The sequence below is a fragment of the Gekko japonicus genome, unplaced genomic scaffold, assembly GCF_001447785.1.
Source record: "Gekko japonicus isolate JY-2015 unplaced genomic scaffold, Gekko_japonicus_V1.1 scaffold284, whole genome shotgun sequence".
Classification (NCBI taxonomy): domain Eukaryota; kingdom Metazoa; phylum Chordata; class Lepidosauria; order Squamata; family Gekkonidae; genus Gekko; species Gekko japonicus.
This window is the reverse complement of record NW_015172012.1, coordinates 247,605-270,949: the sequence shown is the minus strand read 5'-3', so window position 1 is coordinate 270,949 and position 23,345 is coordinate 247,605. Positions and strand designations below refer to the sequence as shown.

General features: G+C 45.4%; 1 protein-coding gene across 1 annotated transcript in view; it reads left to right on the top strand.

The window, feature by feature from the left end:
- The first annotated feature begins 436 nt into the window (after window positions 1-436).
- The window catches only part of C8B (complement component 8, beta polypeptide), a 54,832-nt gene continuing 31,923 nt past the window's right edge, over window positions 437-23,345 (top strand). Inside the window, exons 1-3 of the mRNA XM_015420261.1 lie at window positions 437-528; window positions 7,771-7,927; window positions 11,800-11,938. Of these exons, the coding sequence (XP_015275747.1) occupies window positions 437-528; window positions 7,771-7,927; window positions 11,800-11,938 (388 nt within the window). The remainder of the gene's footprint in view (window positions 529-7,770; window positions 7,928-11,799; window positions 11,939-23,345) is intronic.

Sequence of the window (23,345 nt, the reverse complement as noted above, 5' to 3'; positions counted from 1 at the left end):
AATCCTATCAGGAGCTTCCAGTGTTGTTATAGGATTGTATAGTTCTATTTTTATTACAAGACCAAAGATCAATAAAACTTTAATTCAGTTAATCCAGTACTCAAAACAGGCTGTGATCCATAGCTTATCATATGTTAAAGTCCATGGGTCTTCAGTTCCCATGTCTATCATTTTTGACCTCTGTGAAATCAATTAAGACAACCCAGTAAATGGTGCCTTAGTCAACTTTCTTTTCTCTAACTTGCTTGAACAGTTTTCCAGGTGGCCCATTAGAAGGCTCTGTGCTACCAATGAAACTTGTTTGTTAAGTTTACCAGACAGTGCTGTTATCTTCTGTTTGTCCAGGGGAAAGGCTGACAGTGAATCAATTTGCTTTCCAAGCTGTAGCAAACTGAATTGGAGTGTGACTGTATATTCCCTGCAGTGTTTTACCATCATGACTGTAGCATCTATATCATTCCTTTTGTGTCTGTTGAGAATTTTCCTCATCTATGCTGTCCTAGGCTTCCTAAATTTGCATTGCTCCAGGTAAGTGAATTTTGTTTTTCAAACAAATATCAGTACAGGGACCTAATAAATAATGATGTTTAATGGTAACCCTCTGTTTTTATTTTATTTTATTATGGTGGATGAGATTATATTTATTTCTGGATGCTAACAAAGTGACCCATAAAACACTTTATTAAAATGAAGATAGTGCAAAGTAGTTTGCATTTTGGCAGGCCATAATATGTGAAATTCTGCCCCACTCATATTCAGTGAAATTTCCTCTAGATTCCATCTAGATTTGCCTAAATGAGAAACAAAAAAATAAATTTTGAGATTATATTGCGTAGTTTTTCCCCTGTATATTGCTCTGCTACACATTAAGGTATCCCAAAATATAACAGGATTCACCCAAGCTGAAGAAGGTCAAAGGGGTCTGGCATATAGCTCCAGCCCACTATTTGGAGTTGTGTGGATGGTCTTGACCCAGATACAAAATCGACATGTACAGCCAGGGGTGCTAGACATAGAGATTCACCTCTGGGAAAGTGATTCTGTGAAACGGTCCCATTTGCTGTCTCTGAATGACTGTGGAATTTCTTATATTGCAGAAATGAATAATGGTTCATAGAGATACGGGGCAACAATCCTGTTAATATAGTTCATTAAAACTAGCCATATTGCCTGGCTGGTATTAAAGAACAATGTAAAGAGCGGTGAAATGTCAAGTGCTCAGCAACAACAAAACTAAGGGGAGATAGGACTACTGGAACTCAAAGTGTCAAATTGGTGCCCTGCTGTCTTAAGATGATTCAGTCTTTCCTGCCTTCGCTCTCCTTCGTATCCCTCTCAGCCACGAGCTGCCCTTTCGCTCTTTCCTTCACAAGCCAGGTCACCTAATGGCTCATCCACATCTATAGTAAAATTCAGATGGGTAGCCGTGTTGGTCTCAAGCAGCAGAACTAAGTTTGAGTCCATTGAGACATTTAAGACCAACAAAGTTTTATTCAAACTTTTGTCTGAAGAAGTGTGCTTTTCACACAAAAGCTTACACTTTGAATAAAACTTTGTTGGTCTTGAAGGAGCCACTGGACTCAAATTTTGTTCTGCTCAAGGGGTTTTTTGTAGAAAAAGCCCAGCAGGAACTCATTAGCATATTAGGCCACACCCCTGACAGCACAGCTCATTAGTATATTAAGCCACACCCCATGCCTTCCCTTGACATGCCTGGGCGCCCTGCAGCACCCCGCAGTTTAAACTGCCTTCCTTTGGCTTGCCCAGGTGCTCCTTCCCTCTGTAGCCTCGCAGGCAGAGGTTTTGGCTGTAGTGGGCATGGCCAGCTCTGAAGACAGACGGAACTCAGTTCCTGTGCGTTCTTCCCCAAAAATAGCCCTGGTTCTGCTACATCTATAGTGTTACCTTTCCTCCAACTTGATTATTGTGCCTCTACATACTGGTGGTCTTTCCCCCCCATCCATATATCACATTGTTGTGGCAATAACACTCACCAAAGTTTCCAACCTTTTCAACATGTCTCCTGACTTCAGGCCCATCAGTCACAAATAATTTTGAACCTTTTTCCTCTTTATCTTTTAAACATTACAGGAATGCAGAGGTTCATTGCACACAATAACACTAACATTTATATATAGGCCTGCAACATATGAATACAGATTGTATGTGTGTGGGGGGTTTTTTTCCTGTACAAGTAGCTCCCTCTTTTTGTGGTGTGCCAGTTCCATAGGAAAACCCCACACAGTTGGTCCATGTGGCTTTAAGCCTTTATGTGTTAACACTAGCACTGTAGTATAAAAACATGGAAATATATCTCTCATGGCATTGCCACAATGTTCAAAAGGCATTTGAGACACTGTTACGGTCATGTTCTGGTCCTTCTTCATACATCTTCCTTTCTTTATTCTATTCCATATCTCTCAATTTCCCAATGAGGGAATACAGTGCTTAATCCTCCTAACACAGTCTTTGCCCCTTTCTCTAGGTTATCTAATTAATTCTTAAGGTTTCTGCTACCATTTTATATTATTGTTATTATAATTAATAATAATGATTATAATCAGGGCTATTTTTGGGCAGGAACGCACAGGAACGGAGTTCTGGCTGGCTTCCAAGTTGGCCATGCCCAGCAGGAACTAATTAGCATAATAGGCCACACCCAACATAAGAAACTCATTAGGATTGGCTACATTAGGGGTATGTGGCCTAAAATGCAAATGAGTTCCTGCTACAAGAAAAGCCCTGGGTTTTGACAACAAACAAGGTAAACAGAATAAGAAGCAAAAGGTGGGTGTGGCTGGATGAGCACACTTCTGGTATCATGGGGGTGTGGCCTAATATGCCAATGAGCTGTGCTGTCAGGGGTGTGGCCTAATAGGCTAATGAGTTCCTGCTGTTGGGTGTGGCCTATTACCCTAATGAGTTCCTGCTGGGCTTTTTCTACAAAAAGAGCCCTGAATAATATTTGTAGACCACCCTTCCTCATTCCTACATAGGACCCTTTTTCTGTCTGTTCCATCTGTTTCACTAATGAATACTAGTACGTCCCACAATGTCCCACTGAAGTTTCAGCCTGAAAATAGCAAAGATGAAGTTCTAATTTTTTTCACCTGAACTTCTAGGCCACACAGTTTTCTAGGTAATGTTGTCTTCTACCCCTTGGAATGATCCTTGATTCCTTCATGTCACTCTCAATAATCTAAATAGACACTAGGTACTACTGTATCTCCTTTTACTACATCAAGTTCTGCCTTTTTCTATGCAGTTATTCATATTATTTATGTATTTATTTGGATATGTATGCCCTGCTTTTCTCCCCAGTGGGGACTGTAAACACTTTACAACAGTGTCCCCCTCTTTATTCTCACAATAACCTAGTGAAGTAAGAGACTGACAGCCTCAAAGTCACCCACCAAGCTTCCAGGGCGGAGTGGGGATTCAAACCTGGGTCTTCCAGATTCTAGTCTGACATTCTAACCATTCAACCATACTGGCTCTTCTTTATGTAATCTATCATCTGGACTACTGAAATTCTTACTTGCTGGCTATTTTTTGTCTCCAATCCCTCTTCTATACTCTTCTTTCTACCTTTTGATCATGTAAAACCCATACCCTGGCTCCCTATTAAACTGCGCGTGTGTCCTTTTTCAAAGCTGTCCACTATCTTTCCCTGTTCATAACTTTCCCTGCCCTCCTTATATTCTGTCTCAACCTCTTTAAATTGCATTATCTCTTTTTAGTTTTTTCTTCTTTGTTCATGTTTACTGCCACTCTGTGCTTGGAACATACTTGTGAGCCTACTTGTAAGCCATGATTCAAAACTCCATACCTTTAGGCAAATGCTTGCTGATCCACTGTAGCTTCAGCTTGCCCATTTCTTCAACACACACTCACCCATATTCTATGCATTTTCAATTTCTCTTCTCGAGCTCCACACTTCTCCTGTCCTTTTTATCAGACTATGAGTTCCATGCAAAGGATGATGTCACTTCTGTGTTCCATACAGAACTCAAGGAACAGTACTAAGCATTCCGTTGTATAATTTAGCAGAGTAAAAAACAATGGAGCAGCAGCACACAGGTGTAAATTAGCTAAAAGAAAGTTTACTAAGAAATTAGGAAGGGTTACATAAGAAGTAGCATACACAAACAAACAGGTTAACTCTTTCATGACATCAGGGGGTGAACTTGCAAATATCCCAACACAATCCTTGCCCAAAAGTAACTCTCATTTTATTCCTTGGTGCTTTTTCCCTGGGAAGTGTTCGTAGGATGGCAGCATAAGTTGTTCTGTTGCTAAATAAGAGTTGTTCTCTGATGACAAAGAATTGTTAGGGAAATTCCGAGTGGGTGTGGCCTGTATTACAGAATCTAGGTCTGGTTGACTTGTAAACAGCTCAATTAAGACTGAGATTATTTTTTTCATAAATTGGAAGGCAGCGGGAATCTTGCATGGTAAAAGAAAAAGTATACCTTTCCCATATTCATGTTTTTCTGAGCTGATTCTGTTTTCAAGAGCCTGAAACTGGGAAGAGAGCTGAGAAACCAGTGGCATTCCTATTTATTTCAGCATTGTTTTTCTTTGCATCTAGAATTCTCCATTTGTGATTTATTTTAATCACTTCTCAAATCTAAAGAAACACCTTGCTCTCTGTCTAATTAACCACAATCAAGGCTGATAGAAGTTTTCATTAACAGATGGTGAAAATTAATTCTCATTTTAATTTGTTTTATAATTAGTATTTGACCAAAGGATATATACATGGTTTTCAGAAAATTGGTTAAAACTTGCTGTTGTAAGCAATTACTCACAAGTAAGTTCTATGGAAGTGAATTAGTGTTACAGATCAGTGTGTTTAAGGATTGTTGGGAAAATCTGTTGTACTCATGCACTCAGACCTGATGGCAAACCAACATTAAGCTGGAATGTGCACAGACCCATCTTACTGATGTACTCTTGCATAAGCTTTACTCCTTCTCACTTGCTTTTTGCCCATCCACTCCCTGAATGAAGACATTACACCAATTATGGGTTAAACTGGGAACTTTTTTTATATCAGGCTGATTTGCTTAACTCAGGCCCCGTCCATACGAGCCCAGTGTATGCCCGGGGCCCTAGTTAAATCCTTAAAGCACAGGTTGCAGCAGGCTTGCAAGGCAAGCTCCTTAAGTGGGCAGAACCACTCCGTCTCAGATCCAGGTCCAGAAGCCTCCCAACTTTTTCCTCATGGCCCACACATGTGTGCATAGAGGGGATAGAGGGGCGCAGTCCCCGCCCATGATTGCTAAACCTTGAGGCTTAGCATGTGCCCCCCAACCCCAAAGAGCTCCCCCCCTGAGCCCTCCAGACTATGTAGCCATTAGGGACCCAATTGGAGGATTCCCCCCATCATGGATATCTTGGGTTGCTTACCAACTCAAATTCCCCTTAACCCATGCTTTTCCTGCCATCCCAGTTAAGGACCTAACCGGATTAACCAAACCTATTTATACCCCTGGACTCTGGACCATGTGAAGCAGGCAAAAAAGCCCCCCCTTTCAGTTCCTGTGCTATTCAGCAGGAACTGAACTTGCATGGAGCATGCTGAAGGAATAACTCCACTTACCATAACCATACAACTGTAAATTTGCAGTTCAACTGATTTAATTCAGGTTTAGAATCCCAGTATGTGAAAACTAACCTAAATTAAGCCACATACCAACACTTGTATGTGAAATTAGTTTTGCACAAGGATTTTTTTATCACACTCCATGCAACAAGGAAGAAAGTAGTAGATGCAGGCATGGCCATGAGTATAGATGGCTTTCAAAGGGGCTGAGACAGATTCATAGAGGAGAAGTCGATCAATGGCTGTTAGCCACAGTGAGTAAGGGGAACCTCCATACTGAGAAGCAGTAAATCTTGGAAACCTAGTGCAAAGAGGCAATATATCAAGGGAAGGCATTGCCTTTTGTGCTCCAGGGCAACTGGTTGGCCACTGTGTGAAATTCACTGTTCTGATCTAGCTGGGCTATTATTATGCTCCTAATGGGGGAGAAAGGGTGCATGAGCACAGGACAAGCCAGGCTTTAATTTGGGCTGATGAGACCTTTGAATTAAGCCTAAATCCTACTTGATAGATCTCTTCCTCCTTCAGTCCTAAGGGATCTTATTAAATCAAGCCTGTAAAATTTGTAAGTCCTTCAAATTCCATAGCCCACAAGCCAAATAATGTATCCAGGCAGGTGTTTGATACCCCCACTCCCATTTCTGTACTCTTTTCCAGGCAATAATAAATTAGGTGAATTGATTCCCAGTTAGGTAGACTCCTTTTGGCTTAGTGAACCACAATACGTACTGACCACCATGAAAATACATCATGTTATTTCCAGGATATTACTTCTCTAACCCTGTAACAGTAAATTTCTAGGAAACAGGATTTCTTCCTACTGATGGACTGTGATGTTTCTTGATATTTAATGCTATTTGTGCCATTGCAGTATTAAACCCCCTCCCTATACACACATAACACACACACTTGAGCATCTACATTTTATTAATATCCTTCTCTGAGAAAAAGAGTATTTAACATAAGTTTGGTCATGTTCTACAGGATAAGCAACACCCCAATTTTCAGTGTGTCAGATTGAAATATTAAGGATTCGCTGTGTTCTGAGTGAAATCACTGATGGGCTATGAGACAGGGATAATACCAGAAAGAGATTATATGTGGCGTTATTCCTTCACATATAGATGTGAAAGGAAATTAATATGTTCCTTTCAAACTCCTCATTTCACATTGGTACATACAGGTGAAGCCTCCAAAACTTGCAAAATGTGGTGAATCATTTCCTCCTTCCCAATGTAAGAGAAACACCCTGACATTTCATTGGGAAGAGGGATCAAAGGTAGTCTGCCACAATCTCCCTTTCCCCAAGGCAGTCACAGTTTGTATATATGCAAAATTGATTTCATAAACGTGTGTGTAACATGTATTACAGTATATTTAGCCTGCTGTTCTGTTGCAAAGGACTCTCAAAGGTTCCTTATGCAGGGCCATAGCTGAAAAAGTTATGCTCAGGGGCAAAGCAGTACAATGATGGGGGAAGACAGTGTTGCCAGGTCCTCATCATCCCAAGACCTAAGACTCATTGGGTGAGGTCTGGTGATGTTGTGCGTAGGAGATCTATCATCTAGTTGAATAGTAATATCAATCATTGTACTTCAGCATACCAATTGATAATCTATCACTTGGTGTCTGTGAACATGTGTGGTCAAAATCATGGTAGCTTTAAATTGATGGGCTATTCACCAGTCTTTAAAAAGCAACATGAAAACTAACGATGTACAAAATGCAATTGAGTTGCAGTCAAGTTAGTGTCAGTTCATTGCCTCCCATCTCCAATTTACATGTGCAGTAGTTGCTACAGTGAGTTGTACATAGAAGGCTTTAGGGAAGCTGTATCTCTGTAGTATGCTATACCATTTGCTCTTCAATTTAACTCCTTTCATATCAAAGCACAACGTATGCTGCTACTAGTATCACACTGGATCCACACTCAATTAAAAATCCCTTTTTATAACTAAGGCTTACTAGTGTGAGCATTACCCCAACACCATTGATTTTAGTGTTCAGAAGAACTGATGAGGGCAGAGAGGCAAATGTGGCTTATCCTGCAAAACTTATTTTTCTCTCTGTGGGTAAGGAGTGCCCATAAGAAGGCATGGATAAGAATAAGATATCTACTGGGGGATCCTAATTAAAAATAGCTTTTTCCCACCGACAAACAGTGGAGAGAAGGAATTTTCCTTTCACCTAAATGATGCTGATGTCAATGTGACCAGAAGCAGATGGCGTCGATCTCCAAACAACCCACCACAGCCCATTGATTGTAATGTTTCTAGCTGGTCCTCATGGAGCATTTGTGACCCTTGCCAGAAGAAAAAGGTGAGTCTATTTTCCTCCTACATATGAGGAATATCAGTGTATTGCAACTAAAAGCTTGTAGCTTGCAAGTTAAAATAACTATGAATTCTCCAGCAGTTCTGTCTACCACCCTCCATTGTTTCTTCAGGTCCATTTTATCTGCCCACTGACTTTTCCTTAAAAGTGGCCAGCCTCTCTTGAACTTTCTTTTTCTCTTTCCCTTGCTGTCTTCTCACACACGTTCCTTCATGTGCATACCTTGTACAAGGTCCTCCTGGCCTAAATACTGATCTTAGGTCCCGGTTACACAGGCCAGAAAATGTGGGGGGGAAGCGTGGCTGTTAGCTCTAGAGCAAAGTAACGTGCGGCGGCCCAATTACATGTCCCGTCGAGGTCCCGTGGTTAGGACGTTAGGTGTCGATCATATGGCTATCCTGCAGCGTGGTAAAGAAGCGGTACAGTGCGATCACACCGGCAATCACTAGGTGCCGCTTCCGTGGCAAATGGGAATTTTTTTTCTCGCCAAAGTTTGCGCATGTGCATGGTTGTTTGTGCGGATCCTGTGGAGACTTACAAAAAAACCCAAAACATCCGGTTTGCAACGGGACATGGACGGGCGCCAGATGCCATGGGATTCACGCAGAAACACAATCAGATGCCTGCCCTTGCCCCACATTTTCCAGAAACTAGTACCTTGTATGTGGTAGCTTTTTACTCCGCATCTTCGGCAAGAAGCCACAGGTTAGCCACGGGTGCGCTACGCCTCCCAGATGTTCCGGTGTGATCACACCCGGAAAATCCACGGGACGATCGTGCCTTCAACACAGCAAATGCTCTATGTGAACAGGGCCTTAAATGTTTATTCAGACTAGCTTATTTCATCAGTTCTTCTTACCTTAGTTCCTTGTCTCCTCTGCCCTTATCTTAAGCCTCCGTCTATGCACCCTTCAAGTTTTCTTTTCTCAGTTCATTGCCTATTTCATTACACTCACTCATCCATCTTACCTTTGTGATTCCTCCTCCTTAGTTTCTCAAGATCCTGAAACTTCTTTTCAGTCTTCAGCCTGCCTCACAAAACTACTCCTACCCTTAGGGCCTGTACTACTTTGTAATCCTTGCCAAATTGAAAGTTTTCTCATGTGTCACAGAAATTGGATTACAAGTATTTTAGCAGTTTTGTTCCCCGATCAGTTGGCAAGTTGCTTTACCATTACACCAACTCAAATTTACTACCACAATCCAAACAAATGATAGATACTACCAGCTATTATTTTGTGGCCATTCCATGTTTCTTCTAATGTGAATCTGTATCTTTGAGCTCAGTCTACAGGACATGTCTTTACTGATGTTCAAATAAAGTTATCATTATATCTTATGTGAGACCTGATTAATTGCATAGTGTTTGGAGGTGCACAAGGCCTGATCCTGTAAGCTTGAGCATACTTTTTCCAAGGATCTTCCCATGTACTCATATTGATTTAAGTCCATGTATAGTATTCCATGGCAACTAATTTCTCAATCATGCCCACAAAGATGTGTGGTCTAGTGAAGCTATTATTCTTTACTAGTTGTACTAGAAGAAGAAGGGATTGGATTTATACCCGCCCTTCACTACCCAAAGGTGTCTCAGAGCGGTTTACAAACTTCTTTCCCTTCCCCTCCCCACAACAGACACCCTGTGAGGTAGGTGGGGCTGAGAGAGCTTGTATAGGATTCTGCCCCCCACACCTGTCCAGGAATGAGAGGGAACCCTATACTTTTTCAATACATTAAACAACAACCCAGAGAGGTAGGCTACCCTCTCTGGATTTCAGAACAATTTGCCATATTCCCCCTCCAACCTGAGATTAGAGATTCCAGAATCTCAGTTGGTATTTGGGACTTAATACATTGAACAACTCCATCTAGAGCTGTGCAGTTAATCTTACCAAGGTAGCATGATTGGTAAGCGGGAGGCTACAAGATTTAGACTTAGAATCCAGTTACAACAATACAGACAGTTAGAAACAAGAATAATGTTCATTCAGTCAGAGCTTTGCATAGACTAGAAGGATTTCAAAATAAGAAAACTTTTGGCTCTTGGCCCTCACTAAACATTAAAGAGATATGCATAATTACCAACTTCAGGAACCCATAGTCCAAGATTGTCCATTGTTATAGTCCAGTAGCCCCAAGGGATTTGGAGCAAGAAGTCCATCTTTGCCCACCATGTGCTCAGCTCCAAAGCAGTTCTTTGTCTCTCCCAGAGACCACATGGCAGGACAGCATTTCAGGTGAACAGACACAAGAGCAGCAGAGATAGCAGGAACAGAACAGGAACAGAGAGAGAGAGCCCTCCTCCAAGGGATCAGACAATTAAACCCCAATCTAGTCACAATCAGCCGTGGCCATTCAGCCAACCACAAGTAGGAAGGGTGTGTCCAAATCTTAGTCGCCATGGTAGCTTTGAAGGGATAGGTTGGAAGTTTGAAAAACCATGCCCGCAGTCACATGGCCCCCCAAACCCCATTCTGTACGTGACTGCCTGCTTGTTTGGCAGGGCCATCTGGTCTCTGCCAGCATGGAAGTGTGAAGAATGTGGGGTCATATGGCAGGGCTATTGAGGCCATTTGGCTTCAACAGGAAACAAGGCACAGCATGGTATCAGCAAGACATTCCAGGGGAAGGCAGGGGCTTTTAGAAATCAGTATTTCTATACAGAGCTCTTGACAGAAACTGCTTTTTTTTTCAAGAACAGCTCTTATCAAAACTACGCCTAGCTCAAGGTCATCCAGCCAGGTGCAAGTGGAGGAGTGGGGAATCAAACCCGGTTCTTCCAGATTAGAGTCCGCGCACATAACCACTACACCAAACTGGCTCTCTGTAGTACTAGTTGTACTACAATGCTCTCTTGCAGTAAGCCAATTTGTATGAAGTCCCCTCAACATCCCTGTTTATGAGTGGGAGATTATGGCTCACAGCTACTCATTTTTCATCCTTGAGCATTTTGTACCTCCAAAGCATCTTCAGACACAGACTTCAATTGTTACAGAGATTAGTGGTAAAATTCCCATTTATTTTCAAAAGCATTGTATAATATCATCTTGTCAGCATGATAAGAGGAACATTTTTTTAGTCCTCGGTCTTTGGCTTTGCTTAAGGCTCCAGCATATGTGTCATTATTTATCATCATGATTCTTGGTACAGGGATAGTAGCTAAAAGATAGTTTCTCTGTGAGTTCCAAGTATAAGCTAAGAAACTATAGGCAATTGATATAGCTAACTTGAAGCGCACTGACAATACTGAAATTGTTCAGGGGGTTGATTAGTCACGTGCAATAGCATCTAAATCTGCTTGCACATACCTTCCTGCACTCTCTGTTAGATGCTTTAGCATTTGACAGAAAGTATATGTAGCAAGTTGCTACTGGAAAAAGGTTGCTACCTATTCGCTATGGCCTGTTACATAGCAACAGAGCATTTGACAGAAAGTACAGGTAATAACCCAGGCAAAGACTGCTGCCTGTTCTTTAGGACATTTTCCACAGCAACATAAGGAAGCCAGAAGAGCATTGCATACAGTTACCACAATCATCAGCCATATGGAGGGAGGCCAGACTGAAGCCAATTGCAGAAGTGAACCATAGGAGCAGAATTGATACCAGAAATGCACCCAAAGAGGTTATTCAAGAAATGACAGGAATGTGTATTTCGCACTGGAAGTACCATAGGAATGTACCTGACATAATGGTATCTACCGTTGTACCTCCTCAAAAATTGGACAGGATTGTGAGAAATAAGGCCTTTGTTATAAATGCTTGGTGTTACTTCTAGCAGAGATCTGTACCAGTCTGCAACATATGCCTCATAGTTTTTAAGAGACCTAGAATTCCTAATATTTTTTTCTGTTACAGTATAGGTTTGCCCGTGTGGAACGGCCTTCTCAGTTTGGCGGTGACCCATGTGATTACACAGACAAAGAAACTGAAGACTGTGTTCCAGATGGCCCTTGCAGAAATATGGTTAGATGTGAAGGATTTCTATGTGGTACAGGTTAGTTAATTACTAAGTGACCAGTGATGAGACACCCATCTCTATAACACGAACTAAAAAGAGGCATAGTAAGAATGTTTGGGTTTTTCCTTTTAAGCTAAACTGTAACTTTGCACTCATTTCACACGCTAGCAAGGTCATGCTCAAGATCCTACAAGCTAGGCTTCAGCAGTACGTGGATAGAGAACTGCCAGAAGTACAAGCTGGGTTTCGAAGAGGTAGAGGAACTAGAGATCAAATTGCCAACATTTGCTGGATTATGAAGAAAGCAAGGGAGTACCAGAAAAAGATCTACTTCTGCTTCATAGACTATGCTAAAGCCTTTGACTGTGTGGATCACAACAAACCCAAGAGATGGGAGCACCAGACCACTTCACATGTCTCCTGAGAAACCTGTATAAGGGTCAAGAAGCGACAGAACAGGATATGGAACAACTGATTGGTTTAGCATAGGGAAAGGAGTACGACAAGGATGTATATTGTCCCCTTGCTTATTTAATTTATATGCAGAGTACATCATGCGAAATGCCAGCCTGGATGATTCAGAAGCCGGAATTAAGATTGCTGGGGAAAAGATCAACAACCTCAGATATGCAGACGATACCACTCTAATGACAGAAAGTGAAGAGGACCTCAAGAGCCTCTTGCTCAGGGTGAAAGAGGAGAGCGCAAAGGTTGGCTTGAAACTCAACATCAAAAAACCCCTAAGATCATGGCATCCGGCCCCATCACTCCTTGGCAAATAGAAGAAGTCATGGAAGCAGTGACAGACTTCACGTTCCTGGGATCCAAGATCACTGCAGATGGTGACTGCAGCCATGAAATTAAAAGATGCCTGCTCCTTGGGAGGGAAGCAATGGCAAACCTTGACAGCATAATAAAAAGTAAAGACATCACCCTGCCAAAAAAAGTCCGTATGGTCAAAGCAATGGTATTTCTAGTAGTACTGTATGGCTGCGAGAGTTGGACTATAAGGAAGCCTGATCGTCGAAGAATGGATTCTTTTGAACTATGGTGCTGGAGAAGACTCTTGAGAGTCCCCTGGACTGCAAGGAGATCAAATCAGTCAATCCTAAAAGACATCAACCCTGACTGTTCCCTGGAAGGCCAGATACTGAAGCTGAAGCTCAAATACTTTGGCCACCAAATGAGAAGGGAGTACTCACTGGAGAAGACCCTGATGCTGGGAAATATTGAAGGTCAAAGAAGAAAGGGATGGCAAAAAGTTGGGAAATGAACTAATTTATGATTTTATATCTGCTACACAAGCAACAAATGGACTGTGCACACACTTGTATACCATGAGCCTAGAGAAAGCTGTTTGCATCACCTACTGTAAGAGAGAGATTTCGCATAGGAACACTTGCCTGCATTGTATGTTAATGAAGCTTGCACACATTCAGCTCAGAGAGGATCATGGGAAGAAGAAGCACATGGTAGCCATTGGGAGCAGAGAACAACGACTAAAAGAAAGAATTCCACCATTACTAAAGAGATGGGATGTCACGGAGAACACGGACTGGATCTACATTTGAATTGCAGTTTCCTGTTTACAGTGCCTTGGCAGCCTGGTGAGGCCAAGATTCATCAGCACAACAAAGAGATGTCCTGAAGCTGAGATTCCACACCTGGCCAGATGGCATTCCATGAGAAAGAGTATAGTATTTCAAATATTGGCCCAACCCATAGAACACCGGCCCTTTTGCACATTCACCAATCAGGTAGTTCATGGGATGGACTTGTAAGTAGGTGGGATTACAGTGTGGCAAGATGCCACCCACCTGGAGATCCAACTATATAACGCAAAGACCATGCTTTAAGAGCTGGGCTAGCCACATTCAATGGTTAGACAGTGTTATCGAGGCAACAAACATGAAATTAAGCAAACTCCGGAGCACGATGGAAGACAGGAGGGCCTGACGTGATGTGGTCCATGGGGACGCGAATCGGACTCAACCGTGCGACTGAACAACACATTGTTTAGTTTGTGGGGGAAAAAAATCTGATACTGTTGATAAGATGAAATTTTTAAAGGTACGTTCATGAAATCTGTTAAAAGAACGGATCAGAGAAATGAGTGACAGCGTATTATTTCTGAGGTAACAAGCTAGATCTCTGTTTATGGAATATACTTTGTTGTTTCCTTTATAGTGTATTTTCCTTTATAGTGTATTTCCTTTATAGTGTATTTTTAGAAGCCCAGCTAGATCAGATCATTTTTGTCTGACATCATTTATGAATACTTATTGGGTTAAACAAGGCCTGTCTATTTGGAAATAATTTCTGCTGCTGCATTACCATTTTCCCAGCAGCAGTACACTGGAGGCAAAGAACTTATGGACAACAAAGAATTTCTAAGATGACTTGGGTAATAAGCCAGGAGCAGGAAAGAAAGAACCACTGAGAAACTGCTGTGCCAAGTGCTTATGGATCAATATATTATCTCAAATTAAACACAGCTAGTTAGCTCAGATTTCAAAAGATAATTATTGTTTTAAAAAAAACACCTGCAGCCACTATAATCAACATTCATAATGTATTAAGAACCACTCTGGGAGTGCTGGTAGTTTTTCCCACATCAAATCACAGTACAAAATAGGAGAGATTTCTTAGGCACAGTACTATAGTCTTGTTCGTTGAAGCGAGAAAGAACACCATTTTTTTCAGTTAGGGGGAATTATATAACTGAAACATATTTGTGTGTTTAAATGTTGCAGAGAGTTGTTAAGTGGAATTGCAAAATTTCTGCATTTCTATGGTACGTCATTTGGTTAAATCGCTCGTGTACATATACAGTTATAGAAAAGAGACTTGGCATTAAGGCTATGGGTGACCTTAGCAAGAGCAGATTTGACAGAAAGCAGGTAATACTAATTTTCCAGAGTTCAATTCTAAACTTGCTTTTCAAGTAAACAGTCTACTAGACAAGAAAACAAAGCTAGGAGCAGTTTGGAACTGGAGAAAGCAAGCTTTAGATGGATGCATAAAGCAAGGTAGGGCAGGAAACAGGAAGGATGCAGGATAGGAAGCCACTTTTGAGAATGTAGACTCCACAGCATCACTGTCCAGGACACATGGAAACAGGAGTGGATCTACTATGAAATTAATGAAGCTTAAGCTTAAGGGCTCCACCACGACCTCCCCGCTACAGTTGAAACAGTTAACGAACTCGAGGCCCCTTGCGCGTCTTCGATTCCGGTTTTAGAATGCTTCGACCAACTCAGCCTGGAGGAAGTCGACAGGTTGCTCGTATCTGTGTGCGCAACCACGTGCGGCCTTGACCCGTGCCCCTCCTGGCTCATTAAAGCGGACAATGAGGGGTTTCGAGGTGCCTTGAGGGAGATTGTTAACAAGTCCCTCTTGGAGGGCTGGTTCCCTGAGGCACTCAAGGAAGCGATGGTCCGCCCTCTCCTGAAAAAATCAACCTTGGGCAAACTAATTGAGAGGGCAGTGGCGACTCAGCTGCAGAGCTTCCTGGATGACGCTTTCGTCCTGGATCCATTCCAGTCAGGTTTTCGCCCGGGGCATGGGACAGAGACTGTGCTGGTTGCCCTTACTGATGACCTCTGTAGGCATCTGGATCAAGGCGGTGTGGCAGCGCTGTTGTTGTTAGATCTGTCGGCTGCATTTGATATGGTCGACCATCAGCTGCTGTCCCACCGCCTTGCCGACACGGGGATTCAGGGGCTCGCCCTTCAATGGCTTGCCTCGTTTCTCCAAGGTCGGGGACAGAGGGTTGTGGTAGGGTAACAGCAGTCCCAGAGGCACCCACTTGAATGTGGGGTGACTCAGGGGGCGGTGCTTTCCCCGATGCTGTTTAACACATATATGCGCCCCCTCGCCCAGATTGTCCGGAGGTATGGGCTGGGGTGTCATCAATATGCAGATGACACCCAGCTCTATTTGATGTTGGGCAGCCGGTCGGACTCCAATCCAGAAGATCTGCACCGGGCATTACAAGCCATAGCTGGGTGGCTCAGACTGAGCAGGCTGAAATTAGACCCGGCGAAGACGGAGGTCCTGTGCTTGAGCCGGACCAGACCGGGGTTAGGGCTCCCGCTCCCGACCTTTGATGGGGCACTTCTGGTGCCAGCTTTGGAGGTTAGGAGTTTGGGAGTGCTCCTGGACCTTAATGATGGAGGCCCAGGTGGCAGCCACTGCCAGATCAGCCTTTTACCATCTTCGACTGGTGAGGCAGTTGGTTCCTTTCCTCAACCGCAACGACCTAGCTACAGTGATCCATGCGACGGTCACCTCGAGGTTAGACTACTGTAACGCTCTCTACATGGGGCTGCCTCTGTCATAAATCCGGAAGCTACAGCTAATGCAGAATGCTGCGGCCAGGTTGTTGATGGGCGCCCCTAGGTGGGAGCACACCCGACCTATGCTGAAAGCGCTGCACTGGCTTCCTATAGCGTACCGGATTCACTTCAAAGTGCTGGTGCTTACCTTTAAAGCCCTACATGGCCTGGGTCCGACATACCTGAGGGACCGCATTTCCCCACATATTCCCCAAAGAGCACTTCGGTTGGGGTCACAACACTGGCTGGTGACCCCGGGCCCCAAAGAGGCCAGGCTTGCAGCAACAAGGGTCAGGTGTTTTTCAGTGGTGGCTCCTATCATGGTGGAATGAGCTCTCGGAAGAGATCAGGGCCCTGTGGGACATTTTGCAGTTCCACAGGGCCTGTAAGACGGAGCTCTTCCGCCAGGCAAATGAGTAGGAGCCGCCACTGTTACTACCACCACTGTTTCTCCAGAAAGTGTTCCCGCCGGAAGATCGCGAAACAGTCAACCGTGGCCCTAGTCTTCTCCTCTGCTACGCAAATTGTGGGAGTTTTTCCTCCCTTCCGTGCATCCTGATGGTACTGATTTTTAACTGTTTTTACCTATTTTATATATTGTATATTATACATATGCACTTTATGCACTTTGTGTTCTTGTAAGCCACTCTGAGCCCGTTTGCGGGAAGGGCGGGGTATAAATGTAATGAAAATAAATAAATAAATAAATAATCATGGAGGGGCCCTGAAGGAACTTTTTTTAATGAGTGAATTTTTCGACAAAATTGATGGAGTTTTTAAAAGTGTTTCTTATTAAAATAAGGCTACTTTAGTGAAAGAATCATAAGCCAATGGGTTGAAGTACTTAATATTGACCTTAGAATATGCTCTAATACCCATTTCATATGGCCAGTACAGCAATTTTAATCAAAATCTGAGATGTAGTGGTTGAATTTTTTAAAAAATTGTGGCAAATTGCCATGGAACAACCCTACTGAAGAAGATAACAGCAGTTATCTAAAACTCATTGCTGGTGGAAAGGGACTCACTGTATGGCCCATTTTCAAGGGCTCCACCCCACCACCCCATTTTCTGTCATTTGGGCCTCAAAGTCCTTGCAAAGGCAGCACGGCCCTTTGGACCTTGTTGAATGTTGCCGTATTGTTGCTGGTTGAGAAGGGGCCCCCATGACAGTTCAAGCTTCAAGGTCCGGAAAATGTACGTCTGCCACTTCATGGAAAATTCCTCATCACTGCCCCCTAGACTGGCAACATAATTGCACAGAAAGAAATCACTAGACTGTCCATTGTGGGGATGGAAGACAAAACAGGTAACCTACAAGACTGAATTTCGGTAGATCCAGGTTCAAGACTCCATCTAAGTCATAGGAAACTATGCAGGTGTGAACATAATTAAGAACATAAGAGAACCCAATGGCCCATCCAGTCCAACACTCTGTCACACAGTGGCCAAAAATACCAGGTGCCATCAGGAGGTCCAGCAGTGGGGCCAGGACACTAGAAGCTCTCCCACGTGTCCCCCCCCCAACCACCAAGAAAACAGAATATCATTTGCCCCAGAGTTCCTATCTATACGTTGTGGCTAATAGTCACTGATGGACCTCTGCACCATATGTTTATCTAATTCCCTCTTGAAGCTGTCCATGCTTGTAGATGCCACCACCTCCTATGGCAGTGAATTCCATGTGTTAATCAGTCTTTGGGTGAAGAAGTACTTCCTTTCATCTGTTTGGTGTAGTGGTTTGGTGCCAGTTTGGTGTTGTGGTTAAGTGTGCAGACTCTAATCTGGGAGAATTGGGTTTGATTCCCGACTCCTCCACTTGCAGCTGCTGGATGACCTTGGGCAAGCCATAGATCTTTCAAGAGCTGTCCTTGAAAGGGCAGTTCTTGAAAGAGCTCTCTCAGCCCCACCTACCTCACAGGGTGTCTGTTGTGGTGAGGGTGTCAGCAAGCTGCCATTGTGTGCTGTGTTACAGTGTAACTTGTAAATTGTGCTCTGTCCCTTCCCCCCCTCCAAGTTCCTCTGGTAGGTGTTTACTTTCATTTGCTCGCTGCTCTGCGAAACTGCTCAAGAACCAGCTGGAGGTGGGATGGTGTTATGGCGTTGCTTTGCTTGTTATGCATCCTAAGCCTGAGAACTGGACTTGTGGTTATGTTGTAGAACCGTTGTGTTCCCAAGGAATTGGGCGCTCATTTTATCTACACTCCCGCCAGCGGGAATTGGGCTCATTGGTCCTAACCTGGTTCAAGTTCCTTTATTATGCTCCCCTCTGGGGTCTGTAGTTATTCCTAACAATCCTTGTGTTCATGCTCTAACCATAGCCTCATAATAAATCTCACTTTGTCCTCAAACGTGGAGTTATTTCGAGTGCATGGGGAAGCGGACATTTTGTTAGGAATCCCCATATCTTCATCGTCCCGAGTCTGATCGAGAATCATGAGCGGGCCTGAGGAGTTACCAACCACAACCGGGGGAGATACCCCGGTCACCACAAGTCCCCCAACGACCACGGATGTTTCTGTACCTGTGACGGTGCCGACAATGGGAGCCGTGGGGAGAGCGGTGCCCAGATCGTCAGCGATTCCCTGGCCACCACCGACTCCATCGAAGTGGGGAAAGGGTGCGGCACCCGCCTGGGATGACTGGACTATGTTTGACTCGCAGGGCGCCCGAGAGACTTTCTCAAACCACGGGAGAGGGCTACGGGACAGTTTGTTTGACCAAGGAATGTACCCAGGGAGGGGGATGGCGTTCCCGGGAGAACGGGCCAAAGGAATGGAAGACCCCTGGGGTACGCACCGTTCGGGGGAACGGGACTATAGAGATATGGCGGCGGGCGACCGAGAAGCCATAGGCGAGCGCCTTGAGGACCTCGACCAGACGATGCAGCAACTTATGCGAACAGTAGCCGATGTGTTTGATGCCCTACCTAGAATGATGGATCTTCGCATCGCGGAAGCTGTGGCGGCGCAGGCTCTTCAGCAGCAGCAGCTCCCGGGCCCTCAGCTACCGATCCCAGGCCAGCAACCGCCGGTCCTGGGTCAGCTGCCTGGGATCCCGGGGCAGCAACCGATCCCCGGTCAGCAGCCGCCGCTACTGCCAGCGCAACCTGGGGTCCCGGGAGGACCGGCACCTCAGCCGGGAGGACCGGGGGCTCCAGGGCCCATGTTACTGGGAACACGCGCGCGGCCAAAGGACTTACTTGAGGCCACGTTCGATGGCAATCCTGAGGACCTGGCCTTCTTCACCGTGAGAGTGCAGAAGTTTGTTACAGAACACGGGCACCTGTTCCGAGATGACAGCGGCCGGATCGATGTAATCACCTCCAGGTTGAAAGGGGCGGCAGCGACCTGGTATGTCGGCTTACACAACAGTCGCGGTCTGGAACAGCTGAATTTGCGGGCGTTTATGTGGGCACTACGAACCTGCTTTGAAGATGTTAATGCGGGGTAAACGGCGAAGGCGTTCTTGCGCACCTTTAAGCAAGGGAGGCAATTGGTGCGTGAATACACTGCCGAATTCCAGAATCAAGCAGCAAAACTGCGGGATTGGCCGGACCATGTCCTGGTCGAGATGTACCGGGTCGGACTAAACCCGGAGATCAGAGAGACAGTGCTACGGTCAGTAGACCCAATTTCGCTGACTGCATGGACCCAAGAAGCAGAGAATGCAGAGAGCCGCCTTCAGACATTGAAATTGGACATGGCTGCAAGCGGAGGGAAGGTGAGCCAACACCCCACCCCACGACCGAAAGCACCAAGGCTCTCAGACGCTGCTCGAGACCTGCGGATGAAACTCGGGCTTTGCCTTAAGTGCGGGGAGCGGGGCCATTTTGCAGCGGATTGTGGAAGTCGCCAGGAGAAGAGCAAATCTCCACCCCCCAAGGGAAAGTCACCCTCTCCCGCCAAGAAAGGAGTTGCCAAACCGAAATTCTCTAAGGCTCTCCGAGCGGCACCCGAGGACAACGCGGAGGACTCGGCTGAGTCAGAACCAGAGGTGTCGGGAAACGGGAACGTCCTGTTGTGAACGAGGCGCAACAGCAGGACCTTGCGTCGGAGGCGCCTATAGTGGTGAGAGAACCCCCCTCCCTTTTCTTCGTGACTGTATCCTTAATGAACCCTGTCTTAGGGACTCATGTACGAGTGAAAGCTCTTGTTGACTCAGGGTGCGGGAGAGACTTGATTAGTCCTAATGTAGTGACTGGGTTGGAAGCGGGGATCCGCAAGCTGAAATCCCCCATCATCTTTACCCAAATGGATGGGGTGCCTATGAAGCCTTGTGTGCACGAGACCATGCCATTACGGTTGGGAACGGGGGATCATTGGGAACAACGGACCTTTGTAGTCACCCCGGACTCTCAGTTCGCTTTGGTCTTAGGCGCCCCGTGGCTCTTTAGTCACGACCCATATATCCTCTGGGAGGGGGGGAGGGTCCAGTTCATGTCACCTAAATGCACCAACCACAAATGGAGTGGGGAATGGGGCAGTCCACCTGCTTTGAACTTTCCCTGCGGAGTTCTGACTGCGGAGGACATGGCTGCCCTGCTGCCGGAATACCAGGATCTAGCGGAGGTTTTCGGGGAGGAGGAGGTGGACGAGTTGCCCCCCCCATCGCAAAACTGACTGTAGCATTGAAATCTTGCTGGGGTGTAAACTTCCTAAAGGGAAGATCTATGCTATGGGGCTGGCGGAGAAAGCCGAGCTGCGCAAGTTTATTGACAAGAACCTGGCGAGAGGTTTCATTCGACCGGCATCCTCCCCCTTTGCTGCGCCCGTCCTCTTCTGGAAAAAGAAAGACGGGGGGCTCTGCTTGTGTACAGATTACAGGGGGCTGAATGCTATTTCAACCTCGAACGCTTACCCCCTCCCGCTTATAAAAGACCTGCTCACAGAGGCATCTAAAGGGAAGGTTTTCTCCAAACTTGACTTGCGCGATGCCTACTTCCGAGTTCGCATTAAGGAGGGGGACGAGGGGAAAACGTCGTTCAATACACCTTTGGGTCAATTCGAGTACCTAGTCATGCCCTTCGGACTTCAAGGGGCCCCAGGGGTCTTCATGAACTTGATCAATGAAGTCCTCCATGAGTTCTTGTTCAAAGGTGTTGTTATTTATTTAGACGACGTGTTACTGTACTCCCAGGACCTACCCTCGCATGTTAAACTGGTCAGAAAGGTCCTCAAAACGTTGCATAAGCACAAACTGTTTGCTAAGCTATCCAAGTGTAAATTCCACAAAACTCACATTGACTTCCTGGGCTGCCGCATTTCGGGGGAGGGGTTGGAAATGGACCCTGGGAAAGTTAAGGATGTTGTAGAATGGGAAGCCCCCAGGACCCGACGCCAACTGCAGGGGTTCTTAGGATTCGCCAATTTTTATCGTTCATTTATCAGGGGCTTTGCCCAAATTGCGCTACCCCTCACTGATTTGCTCAAAACGAAGGGGAAGGGGTTTGATGCCACGAAGCCCGGGGCTCCGCTCAAATGGTCGGCAGAATGTGACACTGCTTTTCGACGGTTGAAAACCATGTTCACATCAGAACCTGTGTTAGCACATCCTGATGAAACTAAAATGTTTATTGTGCAAACTGACGCTTCGGATGTGGCTATGGGAGCTGCAATCTTACAGAAGGAGGAGGATGGGAAACTGCATCCTCTCGCGTATGTCTCTAAAAAATTCTCAGACGCTGAACGGCACTGGTCAATTTGGGAGAAGGAGGCGTCGGCTATTAAGCTGGCCTTGTCAACCTGGCGCCATTGGCTGGAGGGGGCGAGGGTTCCTTTTGAAGTCTGGACTGATCATAAGAATCTTGAAACTCTCAAATCGCCAAAAACCCTCAATGCCAAGCAATTGTGCTGGGCGGATTTTTCCTCCAAGTTCCAGTTCACTCTCCATCATTTCCCGGGGGCGGCTAACTCTTTGGCTGATGGGTTGTCCCGCCTCCCGCAACACGAGAGCCAACACGACGTCATCATTGACTCAATTTTCACTCCCGCCCAACTGGGCGGAGCTGTAGTCACTCGCAGCCAAGCGCAACGCCTTCCCATGGCCCCTTCTCCTCCTGCTCCTCCTCCACCCTCCTTGCCTATGGGGGGGGAATGGCACAGCCGCTATGTGTTGGACTTTTCTGGCAACGATGAGGAGCTACTACAGGGATTCCCTGATTGCATTCGCACTCCGGAGGGCTTGGTTTACCTTGAAAACAAACTTTATGTACCTATTTCTCTCCGCAGGGATGCACTCCAGGCAGTTCATGGCACCAAGTTGGCGGGGCACTGGGGTTTTGTGAAGTCCCTCCACCTCCTGCGGCGGCAATGTTGGTGGCCACACATGCGCAAAGATCTCTTGGACTTTGTACGTTCCTGCCAAACTTGCGCATTAACAAAGCCGAGGGGGGGGAAGTCCCCTGGTCTCCTGCAACCCTTACCTACCCCTAACAGACCTTGGGAAGTCATCTCTATGGACTTTATCACTGATCTGCCTCTCAGCAAGGGAAACTCGGTTATTTGGGTGGTGGTTGATTTATTCTCCAAACAAGCTCACTTCGTTCCTCTGCCTTCGTTACCAACGTCCCAAAAGTTGGCTAGGGAATTCCTCCAACACATCGTGCGCCTCCATCTTTTGCCTACCAAAATAATTACGGACAGAGGCACACAATTTGTTTCAAAGTTTTGGAAAGAGCTCCTAGCCATCATGGGGGTGGAGCAAGGACTCAGCAGTGCCTATCACCTAGAGACTGACAGCCAGACGGAACGTGTTAACCAAACCTTGGAACAGTATTTGAGATGTTTTACTAATTATCAACAAGATAACTGGTGTGACTTGTTGCCACTGGCTGAATACTGTTATAATAACACTGTGCATAGTTCCATTGGTATGTCACCTTTTAAAGCGGTACATGGGTATGACAGCCCCCCTTTGCCTTTCCTGGGGGGGGACAAACCTCTGCAGCCTACTGATGCTGGATCTTGGTGTAAATCGTTGCAAGAGGTTTGGCCAATTCTCTGCCAAACATTAGATGCGGCTAAGGCCGCTTACAAAGTACAGGCTGACAGGGGTCGGGTGGTGGGTTGGGATCTGCAGCCTGGTGATTTGGTGTATGTGTCAAC